Source organism: Hippocampus bargibanti, linkage group LG09 (assembly GCF_051943395.1).
Source record: "Hippocampus bargibanti isolate YZ-2025 linkage group LG09, ASM5194339v1, whole genome shotgun sequence".
NCBI lineage: Eukaryota > Metazoa > Chordata > Actinopteri > Syngnathiformes > Syngnathidae > Hippocampus > Hippocampus bargibanti.
Window position 1 is genome coordinate 17192242 of NC_142742.1, and position 20634 is coordinate 17212875.

General features: G+C 41.9%; 1 protein-coding gene across 2 annotated transcripts; it reads right to left on the minus strand.

Annotated features, from left to right (window-relative positions):
- Window positions 1-81: 81 nt before the first annotated feature.
- Window positions 82-20298, minus strand: rab3gap2 (RAB3 GTPase activating protein subunit 2 (non-catalytic)). 2 transcript variants are annotated; one of them, XM_089003819.1, is made up of 35 exons: window positions 19936-20298; window positions 19622-19719; window positions 18849-18963; window positions 18426-18507; window positions 17205-17252; window positions 17040-17115; window positions 16862-16963; window positions 15508-15607; window positions 14780-14878; window positions 13237-13385; window positions 13069-13148; window positions 12428-12520; window positions 12199-12338; window positions 11537-11732; window positions 11258-11401; window positions 10929-11011; window positions 10572-10636; window positions 9008-9098; window positions 8793-8914; window positions 8469-8682; window positions 8255-8352; window positions 8065-8173; window positions 7838-7998; window positions 6798-6966; window positions 6540-6716; window positions 6348-6454; window positions 6207-6273; window positions 4412-4482; window positions 4296-4331; window positions 4135-4209; window positions 2304-2519; window positions 1922-2011; window positions 1438-1635; window positions 1198-1362; window positions 82-234 (listed from the first exon to the last, which is right to left on the minus strand). In XM_089003819.1, exons 1-35 carry the CDS (start codon window positions 20036-20038, stop codon window positions 82-84), a joined length of 4092 nt encoding a protein of 1363 aa, XP_088859945.1. In that variant the 5' UTR covers window positions 20039-20298. The 2 variants fall into 2 exon arrangements, with proteins under 2 accessions (XP_088859945.1, XP_088859944.1); XM_089003818.1 differs by having other exon boundaries at window positions 6798-6972.
- Window positions 20299-20634: the final 336 nt, after the last annotated feature.

Genomic DNA, 20634 nt, shown 5'->3' on the forward strand with positions numbered 1-20634 from the left:
TGACTATTTATTTGAGGAGCTCATGATGTGATGTCACATGTATTATGTACTCTTAAAAATTAACTGTCCACACCTGGAGAGTCAATCTTCCGTTGTAAGGGCATCCACGGCCTCCACTATGTGCAGTGCCAGGCTGTACTGGGCGTGGTTCTCCGGAAGCATCTCGATCACATGGCCCACCAGCCTGCTGGTCTGACAGAGGGGCACCAGGGGGCACCGCAGCTCACTGGGGTCCTGGAAGCCCACAGAGTATCATGCGGTATATTGAGTAAACTTCAGTACACAAAGATGCAACTTTTAAAGCGGACGAGTCATTCATGGATGAAGTCAAAATCATTTTTTTAAAAAAGGCTTGAACACAATTGCCCAATTATTTAATTAAAAAAGGAGCTTAAGTGGACAAAGGCGGATTTGGTACTCTGCCAAACTGTCTTCGTCCACTATATCCTGAACCTCTTTTAATTTCAATAATTGGGCAATTGTGTTCAAAACCATTTTAAAGGTACTTGCAAGGTTACATTCCGTATTTTCATGACCATACGGCGCAATGTATTAAAAGGCATAATGTCATTGGATTGGATTTGCCTTTATTAGTCTCGCAATGGAGATATTTACTTTTCACAGCAGCAAAGTTATGAAAGGATTGAAAGTAGAAAAACAAAATACAGGAGCTGCTGGAAAGGCAGCCACTCTCGCGGCGCCGCCTTGAGGTCAAAAGAACAAAAAAAACCTAAATAACAAATAACATGACAACACAAAGACACAGAGTCATTCATTCTTAAGCACTTTCTGTACCATCTTTGTTAAACAAAGCAGTTCCACATGAAAGAGAGGATCAAAGCGTCTCTTCACCAGTGGATCAGGGACATCATGGTCTGTATTACCCACATTATTCGCTTCGTAGTCCATTTTGGAGAAAGTTAGAATTTTCAATGCACCTTATGGTACTGAAAATATGGGATATATTTGTAGATTTAGTCACAGACGTGGACGCACACATACAAATGCACAACACACATACATGCGCGCACACACACTATTTAGGGATTTATTTCAGTCAAAAATGTTATTTTCCATAATTACCATGAAAATTGAAAATGTCTCATTGAAAAATATGCCCAAAGTGGGAGGATACTGCTGTGTGCCCCAAGGGAATTTCAAGGCACAATTGTAAAAAGAGGGTGGCAGGGTCCTCACCATAGCTTTGAGCCACGTGCACAGGGTGGGGGGCAGACGGGCCAGTATTTCCATAGCAGGCTGCGTCTGGTCCTGACTGTGCAGCAGCGAGAAGCTCAGCCTTTGTCCTGTGATCATCAGCAGCAGAGAGCCCAGCACATCCTTGTCTTCCACCTCTAACATCACCTAAGAGGCACAACCGTGCGTCCAGTTCAAATATGGCGTTACGTGCTTATGAGCACAGGTCGTTATTCGACCTACCTCCTCTGCGTGCGGGTCCAGGCCTTGGTTGTAGAGCTGGCACACCAGGTGTCGCCGCAGGATGTCGGGGGTAACCTGCAGCAGGCCTCCCAGTTCCAGACACAAGGAGGGCCACCACGCAGCCTGGGGACCATTCGAGGCGGACATGGACGGATCGTCCATACATTGCACCCAGGCGGTTAGAACCCGGAGAAGAAACTGAGGGCGGCGGGAAGATGAACATGTGACATGCCATTGTTGACAATGATGACATTTTTTTTCTGAAATGCTTTCAAGGCGTGTGCCAGACTTTATTTTGATCCAATCCAAATTCAGCAATGCACGTCAATCTAAATTGCCCTTTGAATAAGTAACCTTGGGCCAACAATCAAACGTGCAAAGAAACAAAAAAGGATTGACATCGCACTTTTCACAGAGAAGGTTCATAAAGTGTTTCACATTGTTAAAATACAACAATTGAATGAGAAAAGAGAAAAAGTCTTACCTCTTGTCGTAATGAAACCAGTCTTGGGTCAGCGTCTCCACTTGGCATTAGCTGAATAGTGGTCAAGTCTCGAAAGAAAGCATTCTTACCCTGGATAAATTAGCAGTTAATTTTCAGATAACTGCCCAAATGCATCACTTGGAAAAAAAATCCACATTTGAGTTAGGTCATCACCAACAAAACACTGTTGTACAAACCCAATAAAGGAGCTTGGTGACCAGGACGAGGCAATTTATAAAAACAAATATCAACACTGTTTCAATATGGGAATTTTGTGATGCTCAAAACATGAGAATGGAAGAAAAATGATGAAGAGCATAGCAAGTTTGCAACATTTGTGAAGGTAAATGGAAGGTCCACGGATGACTCCTGCCTCCTTTACCTTGCTGTCAAACAGGCTGAGGGGTTTGACTTTCAAGCTGAAAGTCAAGGCGGCATGTAGCAGTGAGGCGAGCAGACAGTGATGCTGCACCAAGGGGTAGTGAACACCTTTCTGCTCGAGGGCAAGTTCAGCAATGGAAGCAGGGCCCTTAGCTCCGCACCACACCTCCTCTACGGACAGCTCTGGGGGAGGAACCTCAGCTACCGCAGAATCGGCCTGGAAAGAAGTCGGGGGCGAAGAAAGAAAAGGATGATTCGAAAACAATAAATAAAACATCAATTTTGTAGCACCCACGTGCAAACATGCTATGCTAAACCAATTCACATCATAATATTTTTGTTCACCCATGTTACAAAATGGAATAGTCATTTATTTCCTCCGCACACTACAACTCAAAGATTGTCAACCTCCACGTGAGCAGCCATAGTGTGACAGAGATGTTGGTCCTTCAGGAAGCTTCTGTCCTCATAGAGGACGCCCGGCCATCGGTTACTTCAAAGACTTTTTGAACAAATGATGTTCGTATTGATGTGATGCTGCTTCATCCATCTTTTCAAAAAAATGTCTTGTTGCGATCTCAAAACAAATGTAATCCTCTCCATTTTATATACAGTGAGACCTCAATTTACGAACTTAATTGGTTCCTAGACAGAGTGTGTAAGGCGAAAAGTGTGTATCTAAAAAAAAAATTCCCAGAGGAAACCATTAAAATGGGAATAATCCGTTCCCGGGTTTCCATAAAATATACTTTTCAACTAAATAAGCCTTAAAACTACACACAACATACCTTATTCTATGTATAATAAATGTGCTATTGTATTCCAATGAAAGAAATACACTGCATTGTATCATAAACATTTGTGATGTTCATTTATGGCTTGATGGAATGGCGTTGGAGGTCGAAGGTCAAAGGGAATTGCATGAGGGCTGTAATTAAAGAAATAAACTGTGCTGTAAAATAAAGCTTTATTTACCTTTTTGATGGTCGTTGATGGCTTATGGAAGGACCATAAGGACTGTTGGTGCTGTTCAGTCGTGTGCTTCCGCCGAAGATCACTCCGCCAGCCGTGGTGGGTGTGTATTATGAAAATAGTGCTTATTATAAGGTTTAATTTTCATAAATTTGACGTTTGTAAGACGAAAAGTTTGTAAGTTAAGGTCTCACTGTATGTCATAGATGATGTCAAACCATTCTTCGATGGTAGGTGTTTCAGGTATTAACCACTTTCTTGTAATAGCCTTTCTGCTAGCCGCACTTAGAATCCGGAATAAATATTTGGTATTATTGGAAACATTTACTTAATCTAAAGCATTAAAATTGTCATATATAGCAGGGGTGTGCCACATTGTAGTTATGGTTTCCTCTCGAGGGCCTTTATGAATTTGGGGAAGCCATTAGAATGTTTCATCCCCTCCACATATTCCATATAGAGCGCACAACAAATTAATGAATAATAGTTTTCAAATCTGAAGTCAAGAATAATGACTGATATTGTGGTTTACATCCAAAAATATGAACTTTTGGTTAAATAAACAATAACTTCCAAGAATTTGAAGAAGAGTTTGTCATCTCTGGGGACAAGACAATCATGCTGGAACAACTGAATTAACCACAGGTAGATTCCAATGAAGGTGTAAATGAAGGTAAAAAAAAGAAAGCCAAAAGAGCACAAATGAAGCTGGCAAGCTTCCTTTCCTACTCATGCTTTTTGCCGACTGATGCTAGCCGGCCACTCTCCATGCCGTGTCGTGGAGTGAGTGGACTCTCTTTACTTACAAAGTAATTGACAAAAGACAACGGGCACCGATTCTTAACCAAGAGTCCAGTCACCTCCATGAGGACTTGCAGCAGCTGGACACAACATCCCAAAAAGGAGGTCATCGCTTTGTCTCCCATTCCGACATCCTTCAAACAAAACAAAAGCCATCACATTCAACCTTTTGAAAAAAAAAGGACTCACATTGTGTCATTTTTTCCCCCAAGACACTTACCCGTCGACAAAGGCGATCTTTGGGTGCTTTTCCTACCTGGAAATAACAAAATGAAAGATTTAGGTCGAGGGGGGGAGGGGTGATATCTCTTTGTTATTGTGAGGGGGCCCGCTTACCTTCTCAACAAGGAAGGCAGCTGCTGAGAAACGTTTAACAATAAACGTACTCCACATCATCGTGCAAATACCTAGGAAAAAGACCAGCACGTTTCACAGAGGAATTCGCCAACTAAGCACATGTCCAAATTTGGCTGTTTACTTGCCATTTTCTCCTTGCTCATCATGCCGTACCCATATCTATATTCTGGACTCCAGTGTCAATATTTCCCACAGAGGCACCTTCCCCCACAAAAATTGCCCTGTCAATTTCATCTACATTGCTGGCTAAGTTTGATTAAAAAGTCAACAATTTTCAGCCCTCGTCCCCTCCCGTGTGCAAATAGTGTGTGACTGTGATTGGACGACATCTTGCAAAGACTTAACACTTCTGCGGCACCTAAAAAAATACAATTCCCCGTGTGTTCCATATCACAAGCTTTATTGTGACAAAGTCTAACAACGACAGTGCATGTTACTGTACGAATACAACAACTTCCCTGTCAGAGCATGCAATGGCCTTTTTTATTATCATTGCTCTAAAATGTTCGTGATGATGGAATTTCCCGAATGTAAAGGGACCAGAACAACTAATCTTGCCAAAAATACAGTCAAGTGCCCCCCCCCCCCCTCCAGATCTGGTGTTTGAACTACACACATCACCCGAACAAAGTTATCCGTTCTTACAGGGAAGAACAAGTTATATTCCACATAATGTCCATATGTAGAACTACAGTAGGTTGGACTGTAAGACTTATATTAAACCGTTAAAAGTGAAGAAGCAGGCCATTATTCAGAGGGCACGTGGATGAAAATAAAGAATGGATATTTTAAAAGAAGCTACCGCACACCCATTGACTTGAATGCCGCCAGGTCACGATGTACCTCGCTCAGTCACGTTTTGGCATCAGTGACCACAGGCTTCTCTATTTCATCCACAAGCACAGATGAAATAACTAAATGAGACAAATAAAGTTACTTCCATGGGCTTAGCTTGATTAAAACTACGGTGATGTATTTTTAGCGAGTAAAATCTTGGGTGCAATTTTGATTGGAGTCGCTACATTGGGCAATTACAATTCAAATTCTGAATGGCTGCAAAACAGAGTCTGCCGATTTGACCGCACATTAAGAACTAGTTGGCGCACCCCACACTCACTGCGTGAGCGTTTAGTCAGCTTTCACTGCATGAGTCGAACGTACGGCAGGCCCAAGGTGATGTCATTGTAGTCACTGGATGACTGTACGGACGCTCCCCACCTTACGAACGAGATACGTTCCAAGTGGCAGGTGAATTTGTTCATAAGTTGCTTCAGTGCCATATTTTGTATGGAATGTATGTTTAAGTCAAACACCGAACGGGGAAGTATAAAACACAAACGCTCTAACTGTCATAAAATAAATTCACACCGACCACTCTATATATATATATATATATATATATATATATATATATATATATATATATATCCTTGGGTCTTCCGTAAGCCACTACTGCATAAAATTACATTTTGTTATGCATCGCGTCCTCCTGCAGCACCAACTGGGAAGAGGGATTTCCTCCCTGCCCACAAGCAAGCTTGGTGTGTAAACATCCAGCCCATGAAACCTCCCGTGTGTGTGCGTGCGTGTGTGTGCGTGAAGCACAGTACGCAGCCAGTCGCAAGCGAGCTCGGCCGGAAAAAAAGCGCGCAATACAAATTCTAACTTACAGCATCTCTGGCCAAATATTTTTCGACATACCCGCAAAAATGTACCATTGTTGGTAACTCGAATGGTCGTAAGTCAGGGCGCGTCTGTAAGGAGAAAAGCCTACCTAGTTGGATATGCGGACTGGAAACAAGCTTCAGATGTTCAACGGCCCGACACAAGTGTGCACCCTCCTAAAGGAACAACGTGAAAAGATGATGTCAACAATGATGCATTTGAAAGAAAACCCCTAATGTGCAATTCTAACCTCTGGGTCTTTGTTCCACTGCACCACATACTCCCAGCAGCAATGAGCGAAGAGCAAGTTTGGGGAGAGGGAGTGTGGAAAGCGCTTGCAAACAGTGGCCAATACCTCTGCGGGAACATGCGTGTAAGATTTCATATACAGTATGTGGTAGGTACAGCATGTCAGATCACCCAGATTTGATGTAATCCTCACCTGCAGTCCCATCTGCACCCTTTCGACTTTCTACCACTTTTACATCTTCTCCTGCCCCCTCCTCGATCTTTTTATCTTCATCCTTATCCCCCTCTTTCTCCTTAAGGATTTCTTTTAGTTGCTCAGGGTCCAGGTTGTGCCTGAACACCCACTTGGAGACATTGTCAGTGATGCCACCTTGAGAGACGACAATTGAATTTCAGTCTTAAGAATGAGGTAGAAAATAATGATAAAATCAATCACAATCAGGACTTGAACCTGAGCCTCCTTCCAGCAGTGTTTTTATGGAACAAAGGGCCGCAGGACTTCCTGCTGCTCCGATACTCGGCGGCACCAACAGTAGCGTTTGCAGCACGAGTACATCCTCCAGCTGACGAACACACACCACCCAGTGCTCCAGCTCCAAAGACACTGCTTCCCACTCTGACTGTAACTTGCATATGCCCATACAGAAAAAGCAACACTTGTAATTTATCTGCTTCAAATAAAACATGTTTTGAGTGTGTAAGAATTTCTCCGTCGTGAGATAAAGGTTTTCTTTTCTTATCTTATAAGTAGACGGTCTGAGGCACATTAAGTACGCAACAATACTCGACTTTTTTGGTCCTGTCTCATACAAATGAGCCTGAGACCAATGGGGCGGAGCTAGGAAGTTTACAACAAGGCGGGCGAGTGTTGGTTCTCAAACACGCTGTCTGAAGAGAAAGTCAAGCAGAAACAAGGCAGAGGGAGCAAAATCGGACAGACGTTTTGACTCATGAACGAAGTGCGTCGACGCCACGCTGTAAAATTACACTTCCAGAATCAGAATCAGAAAACCTTTAATTGTCCCACAATGGGAAAATTTGCAGTGTGAAGATCCGAGGCCCAGCAGACTGTCCACTTGTCTGAAATTCATGTTGGTTATTAGAAGCTAACGTAAATTAAGATGGTTGGTATCATTGGAGTTCTGCCTAATATTTTTGGGGGGCTTTGACATTATAGACATAGCTTTTAACTCTGGCTTCCATTGGAAATGGCAACAAAGGCATGGTGGAGAAACACAATTGTTATGTGAATTAATAGCGGAAATCAAGAAGAGCTTACCCACAGAGAAAGTTTCGGAAAAATACCGTAGGCAAACAATTAAAATAAGTCAACTTTCCATAAAATGCGAGTATTTCGGGTCTTTTTTCCATTAATATCGTAAGATGAATGGGGCTCAAGGAATAAAGGAACACTTTCTTCAGTGATACAAAACAGAGGCACTGAATGACAAGTCCCACTGTTGGCTAATTCCATGTGTCTGTGCACTCTACCTTGCTGTCTGCCCTGCTGTTGATGCTGGCCCTAGTGGCACGATGAGCAACAAAAGCAGCCAACAGAGCGGCTGCAGATTGGTGTGACTGCAACAAGATGTTGCGGCACTGCTGCCACCATGGTGAGACGGATTGGGGGTCCCATGACTCTTCGATGGCGCCTGTTGAAAAGGGGGCAAAATGCAAGCTTGTGTTCGTTTATTCAACATACAATTAAATATACATACCGTCCATGTTGCTGAGGAGCACCAGCAATTCGTGAAGGTTTTTAAGGCATTCTATCGGGTTCTGGAGTACGTCCTTTTCTCGTTGCAACCATACACTGAACAACAGAGACTTAAATGAGACAAAGGGACAAGATTATGTTGCTGTTATCAGCCATCAAGAGCTAAATGATATTTTTATCTGTGGTCATACTAGTAGCTGCGGTGGGCCAATGGCAGCCTGTTGCAGCTCGTCACAGATCTTATTTGGTGGGCTTTTACCGCACAGGCAAGCCCAGAAGATGAAGCTCCCTGCATAGAACACATGCATTGTTAAGTCAACTGAGGCCTCAGCCTGTTCATTAATGTTAGCAACTTGTCGGGGTTAGTTGAAAGCTAATGCATTGAGAAATGATAACTGTGTGTACCTAACTGGTTCCATTCTGGTTGAGAGTGGTGGCTCAGCTTAAACTTCCCATCCTCTGTGCATTCAATCTGCGATAGGAAGGCTTGGGCAGAAAAAGGTGCGTCTGGTGCGTCTTGAACAAAAGAAACGCTGGGCCTCGAGTTGAGCTTGGTGTAACGTTGCAGGGAGGGACTCACACGTGCCAAATCACCCTCAATGCCATCAATGGAGTCCGGCTGAATGTGGTTTGTAGAGAAGTATTGCAAAATTTCAAATCATTATCTCACATCTGTGACTCATCTTAACACCATTCGATTCAAAACTGTGGCTGTGCATGTGCACCTACAGCTTCGTTGCGATCCTCACTGTCAGCAGAGGAGTTCATACTGTGGATGGCAGTATAAAGCTGAAGCAGTTTCAGCCGGGAGGAACAGAGCCGGATTAACACTGGATCCACTTGTTCGGTGTCTGGTACAGTCATATTTTGTAAATCGAGAAATCCAAATGAAGGTATGATGAATAGTCAAGTAAAAATGCTTTTTCAGATAAGCGACTCTATACCTTGCTGCTGCAGGGCGCAGAGTAAGGCGCATGTGATGTTTGTGAGACACAAGACAGGAATGCTCTTGTTGGACAGCAAAGACTCCAAAGCCTCCAAAGGAAGAAAAGAAAAAAAATGACAAACCAAACTTAGAAATGAGTGTGTGACTTCAACGGCAAACATGTACAGTAAAGTCTCGTTATATCGATATCGGTTATATCGATAGTACTGCTTATTACGATACTATTTCTATGAACGCAAGGAGAAAATTTACATGCCGCAGGATCGGATATACCGATAGTCCGGTTATATCGATATTTTTTCCGACTCCCGAGAATATCGATATAACGAGACTTTACTGTATTTGTAAAGCAAAGTTTACACCAGGGACGTGGAGGCAGACATTGAAATATGGAAAAACCGATACCTGTAAACCGTATTTTCCGCGCTATGAGTAGTATATGGCGCACTTTTGATGAATGGCCAATTTTAAAACTGTTTTCATATGGAGGGCGCACCTTATATTAAGGCAGATAGAAAAGAAGCTACAATAGTGGCTGCGGTTACATTATGCATCCACTAGATGGAGATACGCTAAACGGAATATAATACAATTTTATGTAGGGCTTTGAATATGGCTGCAGCTCTAACAAAGCGCTTTACAGACATTTAAAATGTTTTGTGCCAGAAGTATGAATATTGATGCATATATAATTGGACAATAAGGCGCACTGATAGTTTTGGAGAGGTTTAAATGTTTTTAGGGCCGTGTGGAAAACAAGATATACATTTTTAATCCACATGAATGTGGTCTGTGCTTTGTTGATTTACATTTAGAATTCAATAATGGCCATTATATAATGTACGTTGATACCTGTAATATACATTCAGACTATTACTGTACATTGTCCATGTTAAATTTGGCCGATCACAGAAAACCACATAAGAAGCGTGAGGTGAGGCAGACAGCATTCTTCCTCAACACTGTGACATTTTTAATTATATTTTAAATTAACATGCTCATAATAACCAACAATGAATCCAATGTTTGTTTTCTGCATGATATGAGTGTACTCTGAATGGAATGACTTTGTTTCCAGAGAAGATAAAAATTGATCAAATAAATGAAGTTAGAACTCCATAACTGACGCAATGCTTAATTTGTTACTTCAGGATGCTATTCTATCAGCTATGATTAAGTCTGTGTGTGGCTTTGAAGAAAGGAACTAAAGACTGATCGAAATGATTCAAGAGAGATTCGAGAGAGAAAGATATTAATTTAAGTTATCACCCAATGGGGCATACGTACGAATTATGACGCACTTAAGTTTAAGCTATTAACGCAAGTAGAATTCTCTTTTTCTGTGAACTCTGAAATTCAGTAATCCTCATTATACTAACGTATCACCACATTTTGCATTAACGTTGTGACGGTTGTGGCAAATTCCTTTGATAATATGTAAATCTCATTGAGAATCTACCACAATTGCGGAACGACACGTTTGCCTTTTCCATTCACCGTTCTCTGAAATGTGCATATGGTTGCCCTTGGGAACACAGGATATCAACAAGGCTTCATCAGACCTGTTTTTGAATGGAGGAGTGTTTGATATCCAGCAGCATGTCTTTGGCCTCACTCTCCAAAATATCTTCAAGGAAAAGGGAGACAACAACAAGTCTATTAATAAAAAAGTCTATCAAAAATGTTTATGCAGTTAAGACTCCACAAGGAAGTCACATGCTCTTGATGCACATAAATGTCCCTCAATTAACAAATAGCTCATAACTTTCAGATATTTTTTTTCTAATATACACCTCACCAAAAGTCCAAAATAAACATCATTTATATGTGTGCATAATTATAAAGTCAATAGAGAACAAATCATTATTCTCCTATCTGTACTGCTAATGGTAAATGGACAGTGGGGTCAAGGGTCTCACCAGGCTTCATATCTCTGCACTTGAGTATTGTTGTCAGTTTCTTAAACAAATGCACATCTTTGGCCCCTTCACTCTTCTTGTCGCTGAAATGAATCCAATGCAATCAAATCAGGACAACTTATCTTTCTTGATCATAAAAATACCAGAACGTGATTCTCAAGGGTTTGTTGTGATCGAGTAAAAAAATAGCATGGCAAGCCACATCCAGCCATCAACTAGTGTGCGGGCTACCTGATGTTTGCGATCGACTGTTTGGGCACCATTATTGTCATGAATATGTGTTGATGTTAAACAAGATGTACATATGTACTTCCGGTGAGTGGAGCAACCTGAGGGCGAGGTGAAAGGGGACATTCACAGTCCTTAGGGTTCCTGTGATGGGATCCAGCAAACACACTTGATTGGTGTGGATCTTCCAGCCTTGACTGGTTACACTGTTCACCCCCAACAGACGGTAGCCCACATACAGCAACCTGGAGATGAAAAGAAACACACAAATGCGCACACACACACACCCATCCCCACACAGACACACAAACACATATCCTAAGAAATCCACTGATGAAACACGAGGCAATTGACATTAAGCACTGGTTTTCTGTGCGTACCTGCAGTGTTTGCCAACATTGAATGCGCCCACTCGAGGTCCATATCGCATCGCCCATATCTCCAGGATCCCCCTGCGCGGGGCGTAAATAACCAAAAACAGTGCATGGCGCCTGGGGATGGAAGTTGAAAGGGAACTTTCCCGACTGACTTGTTCCTCTGGAACATGCAACCAGCCCAGTTGCGCATCTCTGTAGCCTTTAGTAAATAAACAACATTTTATCAAAAACTAAACAAAAAACAACACTGTCCAAGTCATGTCAAAATGCAGGTGAGTTTATTTTGCCCTAGACACAATAGTTCCATCGCCTATCCTTGGCTCATCACTAACAATGAACAGACGCTCTATTCCCCTCACCATCTCAAAATGAGGACTAATCTAGCCTAGTCATGTCCCTACATAATCAATTTCCACCATGATGCTTACATAATATCATTACTACTTCAAAGAGAGAACTACTTCCATTTTATTTAAAAGAAATAAACACAGGCAAGAGAAAATGAAGATAAGGCATAAAGTTGATTCCCACTTAGAACGTCATCGTACTAAATCAAATTATTGAAAGATGGCATTTACAAAGCATCATTTTAACTGTAAGCAACAGAATTTACTCCACAGCACCATTTTTGCAGCCTGATTATTCTCCCTTTGATTTCCCTTTACCTTTCCACATGCGAATAGCAAGCCCTCTATTTAGATCCAACAGCGTGACTCGACCAAAGTCGTCCGTTACTCCGGCTAGCGTGTTACAAGGGGACAGGCAAATGGACTCGCCATGGCGGCGAGAGTCCGGGAGACCAAATCTGAATGAGAAAGGCCAGTTTGAACATCAACAAGCCATTCATTCACTGCCATCCCCAAATGTATTTGGGAATTGAAAATATGAAGTCACCTGATCCCCAAGGGTGTTGCAGGTTCAACTTTGGGCTTGTGTTTCTGGACCGTCTCATCTTCATTCTTAGGCCTGTTCCATCCGAGCCATCCACTTCAATAAGAGCAAAGAGACAAGAGAACAAGTCAAAATAGGAGACTGAATGAAGTTGCACACAAAATAGTAAGATGGGACAAAAGAGGAAGGGTTGCTTGTTTTTGAATATTGTCAGATCGCTGGATTATGCGCATTAGTGAGGACTGCACATGGTTTGGAAGAAGTAATATAAGACATCCATCCATCCATCTTCCGTACCGCTTATTCCTCATAAGGGTTGCGGGGTGTGCTGGAGCCTATCTCAGCTGTCTTCGGGCACAAGGCGGGGGACACCCTGAATTGGTTTCCAGCCAATCGCAGGGCACACCTCACACTCACACCGCGGGACAATTTGGAGTGGTCAATCTGCCTGCCATGCATGTTTTTGGAGTATGGGAGGAAACCGGAGGACCCGGAGAAAACCCACGCGGGTCCGGGGAGAACATGCAAACTCCACACAGGGAGGCCGGACCGGGACGTAAACCGGCAACCTCTGCACTGTGAAGTCGGTGTGCTAACCACTCGACTACCGGGCCTAATATAAGACACCAGGAGAATATGCTCACCTGGCAGCACTGAAGAGGGCTGATGTCAGTTTACTGGCCACAGCAAGAGCCACGTGAGAAAGAAGAGGCTGGGTGCTTCCCTGGGAAAATACAGTGATGAGTATTCATACACTTCGTTTATTACCCCAGGCTGGAAATATCTTTTTACAAGGACTGCAATAGACTCACCTCGACAGCATAGTAAAAGCCAGTGTACGGGCCCCCTCCGACAGTAACGTACTGGCTCATGGCAGGGGGGCTCCCTTTGACCGAAGCATTGAACCCCCCCAAAATAGAGGCATTCTTCATCTGATCAAACACATTTAGTGTCATGACACCTACCAGAAAGAGAGATAAAGAAGGATTTGTATGTGTGTCTGTGTGTGTGTGTGCGTGGGCGTGTGTGCGCGTGGGTCCATGTGTGTGTGTGTGTGTGTGTGTGTGTGTGTGTGTGTGTGTACAATGCAGATGGGCAACTCAAGTAAACAAGTAAACACTTACATTGATGGATTGTCCACAAAAGGAAATGAGTGTAATGAAGCAATTCTCACATCAGCACTCCTTCCATTAAGTTCAGTGAAAAAAAAGATGAGAGATACCTGTACTGTATGATGATCTTATGGCAGCATGTACATGTATCGTCAACATATTCTTCAGATACAAAGACGGTATTTCAATCTCTCCAGATCCCAAAACAACAAAACTGGTACAACTGGGCATCTTCGGAATTTTGACTCACATTCATTTTAATACACAATGGGAAAAAGTGCTAACAGAGTGGAACCTATAATTGCACCGAGAGATGGATACCCTCAAAGCTACAAAAGATTTGAAATTGTTGTGTTGACCAACAAGGTCATTTACATGCATTAGGCAACTCTCTACATCTCTACCAATGTAACCAAGAGCAGCGACAACCTTTGTTAAAAAAAACTCACACAATAACGAAATTATCTTCTCTCAATTTATGTCTGTGTAAGCTCTCAGTCGTACAGGAGTGGTCCATCGATGAGAAGGTTTCTTCAGCCGTCATCTGTACAATTTTGAAGGAAACTTGGTTCTCTCAATTTACTCAGTGTGAAATATTTTCTTGGAAAGAAAAACGTGATATGATAATAAAAAATGTACAAAAAAGTAATTATAATTACAGTGGAGTTCAAACGTGAAAAATGTAAACTGAATTTAAGCCATTAATTTCTTGTATTTAGTTGCTGAATGTAGCAATTAAGTGAACATGTTACCTAACTTCTGTGTAAACTGTCGTACAGGAGTGGTCAATCGATGAAAATGTTTCTTCAGCCGTCATCTGTACATCAACACCTTCAAAGATGTACAGATGACGGCTGAAGAAACTTTTTCATCGATGTAACCTAAATCCCATTCAAAATCATGTTATCAGTAAACTATGTTTTTTTGGGGGGGGAACTCCAAGCAACACTTGTTTCCGCAGTACATTCCATGGTTGACCTAAGTCCTTTTTCACACAGGGGCAGATAGCGCTGAATATTTTTTAAATTCATTTTACATTGACTTAAGTTATCTTTGTCTAATACATTTTTATTAGCTTATACAGTACATTGAAAAATAAAAAGTGTAAAACAGTAAAACAAATAGATAGACCAAATTATTTTTCAACCTCTGTGCATGGTCAATAAAATAACTGTCACGGAATAAACAAATCTGATAACAGAAGACTCACAGAACTCAAAACTAGTTTCAATGGTATACTTACCCACACTACAGTGGTCTACAATAGTGTCCATGTCCTGGAGAGCCCACTTCTTATACGCCAGGGGAGGAGGCTGAATCACATCACTACCAACGGCTGCAGCTAGATACAATATGTGAAAATCAAGAGGAATTGTGGCAATAAATAATGGAAGAACATTAAGAACATGCAGTATGATCAGAAGCCATGAAAGAGTGATTTCATTATTTATTGTCACGTTAATCACATTAAAAAGCTTAGCTACTGGCTTTGTGTGTCCAAGAGGGTCATGTATATCAAAATTCTTCAATACTAACATTGTTCCGCTTCGCTAGCAAATAAAGGAAACACTCTTAATTAAAAAAAACAGCACTGTGCAACCATTCAACTCTCTAATCAGAGAAACTGATTCGGGCACACCCGCATGAGTCCATGGACACAGATGACACAAAAGCCAGGAAGGAACAAGCCCCATGCCCACAACCCTCCCCACTTCATAATGACCCTGATTGACTTTCAAGAAAAATATGCCTCTGATAAAAGAGAAGACAAATGTTCCATTTACGTTGGGAGTGTGCGTGTGTGTATAAAAAAGATAAAAGTTTTGTCCGTGTCACGCACAGACACACACACTTATACACGCGTGCGCGCACAACACACACACACACACACACACACACACACACACACACACACACACACACACACACACACACACACACACACACACACACACACACACACAAAAATACCTCTTGCCACCTGGTTCCGGCAAGCGCGCAGTGACTGGAAGAGGCTGAAACCATCGATGGTGACCAAGGCAGCAGGGTAGAGGATGCTTAACTCTTCATGCTGAGATCAACAAAGTTATTTTGCATAAGCCATCGCTTGTGATTCGAATAGAATGAGTAACTTGGGTTGACGTGTTGCGAGCAATCAACATGTTCTTCCATAGCAGGACACTGCGGGACTCTTAACAGCGTAACCTTTTCCTTTGTAAATTTTGTTTAAGGTAAATCAGTACTTCAGTCATGAGTACGTTCCAAACCCCTGCTTTCTAATTGTCCATGTAGTGTGTGGAGGAGACGACACCACCCTCCATTCTTAACAGTGCATCCCTATATACGTTGTTACTATTTGTATCCCTTTATTTAAAATATAGGACATTATTAAACATATTATGGTTTGGTCCTTAACATGTCAGCAAACAGGCAAAATGTGTAGACCAGGGGGCTTCAACCGCGGTCCTCAAGGGCCCCTGTCCTGTCTGTTTTCCAGCGCTCCCAAGAGCAACACACCTGATTCAAATAAACAGGGTCGTTCTAATGCTGCTTCAGAGCTGGTTGATGAGCTGATCACCTGAATCAGGTGTGTTGTAGCCGGGAGAGCTGAAAAAAAGCAGGACAGTCGCCCTCCAGGGCCTGATATGGACATGCCTGGTGTAGACCTTTGTCGACCAGATATTGGCGAATATCTTCAGAATCAGAATCAGAATCAGCTTTATTGCCAAGTATGTAGAACACACAAGGAATTTGTTTCCGGTAGAACACGCTGCACTAGTATCGTTGTCAAAAAAAACTGCTAAGTGGCACTATACAGTTCCATTTTGGCTACTGTTGAAAGAGTTCAAAGAGTTAATGGCTTGGGGGAAGAAGCTGTTTAATGGCTTGGGGGAAGAAGCTGTTTATTATGATTCACCATCTGTTCACCATCTAAGATCTGGTTGAATAACCCAGTCAGGAACCCCACCGCCACCTCTCCAAGACACTTCTATACCTCGATTGGTAAATCATCAGGCCCGAGTGCCTTTCCCCCTCTTCATCCTCTTCAGCGCCCTCCTCACTTCATCCTTGCTAATGTTTGCTACGTCTTGGTCCACAACAGTCATGTCTTCTACTCTTTGTTCCTTCTCATTTTCCTCAGAGAATGAGTTAAAATAGATAAAATAATGTCTCACAAAAATTATTGCTGAGCAAAAAAAAAAGATGTTATTTAATTCAATAATCAATTGCTGATTACTTACTATTATTAATGATGATGCAAAGACTGTAAAAAGAGAAAAAAGATGAAAGTGGGGGCAGTGGGTCAATTCTACTCATTTCCTACCTGCTCAGTTACTCCAGGATGGCGAGGGATCTCATATGTGCGGCATTTAAGCCTTAAGACATGGTCCTCATGAAGCAGTTGCGCCAGAAGCAGAACTCCACTCTGGTGAAAACAAGATTAATTTATCTGATTATAACAGCGCTTTGCGATGCAGCAAGCAATTAGGAAAATGGCAGACCTCTGTGTAGAAGCGGACATGGCCAGAGGTGAAACCAACAACAACACATGTCCAGTCCGGTCGCCCAGTGGAGCTCCTACAAAAAAACAGACACATACGCATTCAATAAATCCACTTTGTTATTCATAAACAAGAAATAACAAATACTTCAGGAAAAATAAGTACCTTTTCTGGCTTGCCAGCGGTATACAGATGGTGCTGCTTACGCGCTCTCTGAAGAAAGTAATCCAAAATGACACTTGACATACATTAATTTCTAATTTCTAACTTCTAATCTTATTTCATCTAATATATGTTGGTTGCATAACTTCCCCCCCCCAAAAAAAAGCAAACAACTTTATTTTCCCCAGAAATGTTTTATATATAGTTTTACGATTCAGCAAAGCTTTTCCACCTTTTAAAGGACAACCGACGCCACTTTTTTGTTTTTTAACTGACATCAGAAAAACGTTTAATAGCATCTAAAATACCCAAAACACATACATATGATATTTTTATTCAAATGCAAAACCCCAATAAAAATGATTTAAAGTGTCCAAAATCTGCAAAAAATTGAGCTGCGAATTGGGCATTTTCAGAAAGTCCCGCCCCCAGTTCGCCAAGACGTCTTGCATTGCTAGTGAATCAAAACAATGGCTTCAGATTCGGAGAATATGCTTTCTTGTTACACATCCAGTTATGAATATGATTCAAATAGTTCTGAAGAGGAAAGCATACATGTTTGCAATCGATTAAAGAATTTATTTCGTGCCTTGAGGCAACATTGGGGGGTAATGTCTCACCCAAAAAAAAAGAGGCACAAAATGGCGACCTCCTGTGGCCACCTCCATTTCCACTTTTCAAATCCTGTTGAGAAAACCGATGTCTTCTCAATGTTCGTGACAATGAATGCTTGTCTACGCAGGCGTGAAATTCATTTGCTTTGTGAGAATGAAACTGTATCGTTCCTATTTTCCAGTCCATCTGTGCGCCTTATTCTTTTCTTTTGGCCAACCAAACAAATGTTTCCCTCAATGTGAATAGTGTATCGTCGCACAGCACTGAGCCATTTCGCAATATAATTCGATAACAATGCCAAAGAGGAGTTAACAGGAGAATCACCAAGGTATTACAATGGCCGATGGCAACTCGACATTCTGACAATGACGTAATTTGTCAGAAAAACAAACAAAAAACATGTTGGTTGTTAAGCGCGTTGCTATGAGTATAACTATGAACTTGGGTCAGTTGGCTTTAAAAAAACGAAAGTAGGCTTTTAGCCCTGGGCGTAACTCAAAAGATTGTTGGCCTGTAAGACCTGACCATTAATTCTATCCAAAATACAGCCATGGTAACACATTCCAAAACACTTGTTTACTTTTTAAGCAAAAATGAGAATCATCTCACCCTTCTTCAGTGCTGAGTATTCCACTCCAAGACACAGCCAGTGTCATCTCTTCTCTGCCACCGCCATCTGTTCGCCATTTAGCTGTAGAGAATTGGCCAAATATAATGCCTGTGTTCATTAAGTGATGAGTTATAAACCTTTCCTGTGGATATTGCCAAGATAGAGGTGTGGAAATTACCTCATGATGCTCACATATGCAATTGTTGAGAGCAATTGGTTCTGTCTGTACTTGAAATTTATATGTGACCACATGCTTGCGCAGACATTTTCCTGCATCTAACTAGCGGCTGTGCACACGTGAGGCAAGAACCGGTTCAGTGTAACTGACACAACTGGATAAATACTGCTCTGTGTCTTTTGATGCAGCAATTTTATGTGATCTTCTCTTGAAAGACGCTTCTGTGTCTGTGTCGACAACTGACCTGAGAGAAAGACAGCCTTTTGCTCATGAGCCACCACAAGCAAATCTGAGCAGGGAGAGAGGGATACCGTGCAGTTCTGCAGCCAAGGTCCACTTAGATCTGTGGTTTCTTCCACCTAAAGGTTTGCGGGGAAACATCACTCATTACAACAGCAACAAAAAGTGAGATGTTTACTCAGTATTTTTCTCCATCAGTTTATCTCTGTCATGTTGATGTTTGGACTGGAGACAGTGCCACTGAAGAAAAGACAGGAAGCAGAGCTGGAGATAGAAGAGCTCAAGATGTTGAGGTTTTCTTTGGGAGTGACCAGGTTGGATAGGATCAGGAATGAGTACATTAGAGGGACAACTCATATTAGAGGCGTTGGAGAGAAAGTCAGAGAGGCCAGACTGAGATGGTTTGGACATGTCCAGAGGAGAGAAAGTGACTAGATCGGAAGAAGGAGGGGGAGCATTTAACTGCCAGGCAGGAGAACGAAAGGAAGATGAAAGAAAATGAGGTTGATGAATGTTGTCAAAGAGGACATGAAGGTAGCTGGTGTGAGAGAAGAGGATGCACAAAACCGGGTTAGATAGAGGACACTGATACGCTGTGGCGCCCTCTGAAAGGAAAAGCTGAAAGGAAAAGAAGTGTTTATCTCTACCCAATCCCCTGAGGTTTAAATCAACCAATGAAAAAAAACTAATACCTGGCTTTCCATTTACACTTGCAAATACATCTAAGGGGGAGGGCAAATAATTGATTTTAGAATGATGAGAGATGACATGACAAACCGATGTAGCCGATGTAGGTTCTTGCTGTTTGCTCTTGTCAGTGTCCCATGCTGTTTCCCAGTCAGAAGTCTCCCACGAAAATTCATTTTCATTTTCAGCTGGAGAAGAGGAATGCAAAACTTCAATGTACGCAAGATTCGCGCAGGGTGCTACGTTTGTTTGTGTACGTGTATGTGCAAAACGTCAATAAATATGTTGTATTTTTTTTTAACCCGGAGTTAAAAAAATACTCGTCAGACTACCACTATGTTATTTCCAGGGGTAGGCAAGAATTAGCCTGGTCTGCCAATGATGATGATGATGATTTTAATTACCAGTTTGATTGCTCTCCACTGGCTCAGTTTGGCCGTGGAACAAATAGTCCCTGACTGTCTTGAGCTCTTGGAGACTACAAAACTCCAACAAGCCGCAGGACATATCCTCTCCGTCCTACCTGGACCAAAATTTTGACAGAAAACAAAACAGTTAGCCTGTGCGCTAAAACAGTCTACTGGTAGAAGAGCAACGTTGTCTTGCGTTAAACTTCGAAATCCCCACTGTCGTGCTAAAACGCCACCAAAACAATGTCGACTTCTGTTATTGCCGTAAGAAAAATAATGCGACCTCATACGAATACGTGTCTCCAATTTTACATGGGCGCAGTACAGGTATTTGCCGTCCAGAAGTGGAAGACAACACTCGCATCACATTTGATAATTTCCGGGTCACGCTAAAGGCGAGTTTTTCAAACTAAAGACTTCAGTTCTTCATTTCAGAAAAAAAATCGGAAATGCACTACAGTTTGGTCTTAAAAACGACAATAAAATATAAATGTTCCAAATGTAATGCTGAATTATTCATTTTATCCGCGCTGCAATAAGTTGCGCCCAATGTTTTAGTCTTGTTTTTCTAGACTTAAATGCTTTGCTCACCAAAGAGCAGCAGAGCAGATTTTGGTGCTTTCTTATTTCGACATACGTAGCATATTAAAGTTGACACTGATTTTATCAAAATATATGTAATATACTAATAAA

Bases quoted from the DNA above. Each gene is read 5' to 3' on its own strand.
- rab3gap2 (XM_089003818.1), bottom strand. From the start codon at position 20,038: ATGTCCTGCGGCTTGTTGGAGTTTTGTAGTCTCCAAGAGCTCAAGACA. The intron at 11,733-12,198 runs GTAAAGGGAAAT...TATTTACTAAAG, and splicing joins TGCTATTCGCATGTGGAAAG to GCTACAGAGATGCGCAACTG. The intron at 9,099-10,571 runs GTCTGATGAAGC...CTTCCTTTGGAG, and splicing joins ACTCCTCCATTCAAAAACAG to GCTTTGGAGTCTTTGCTGTC.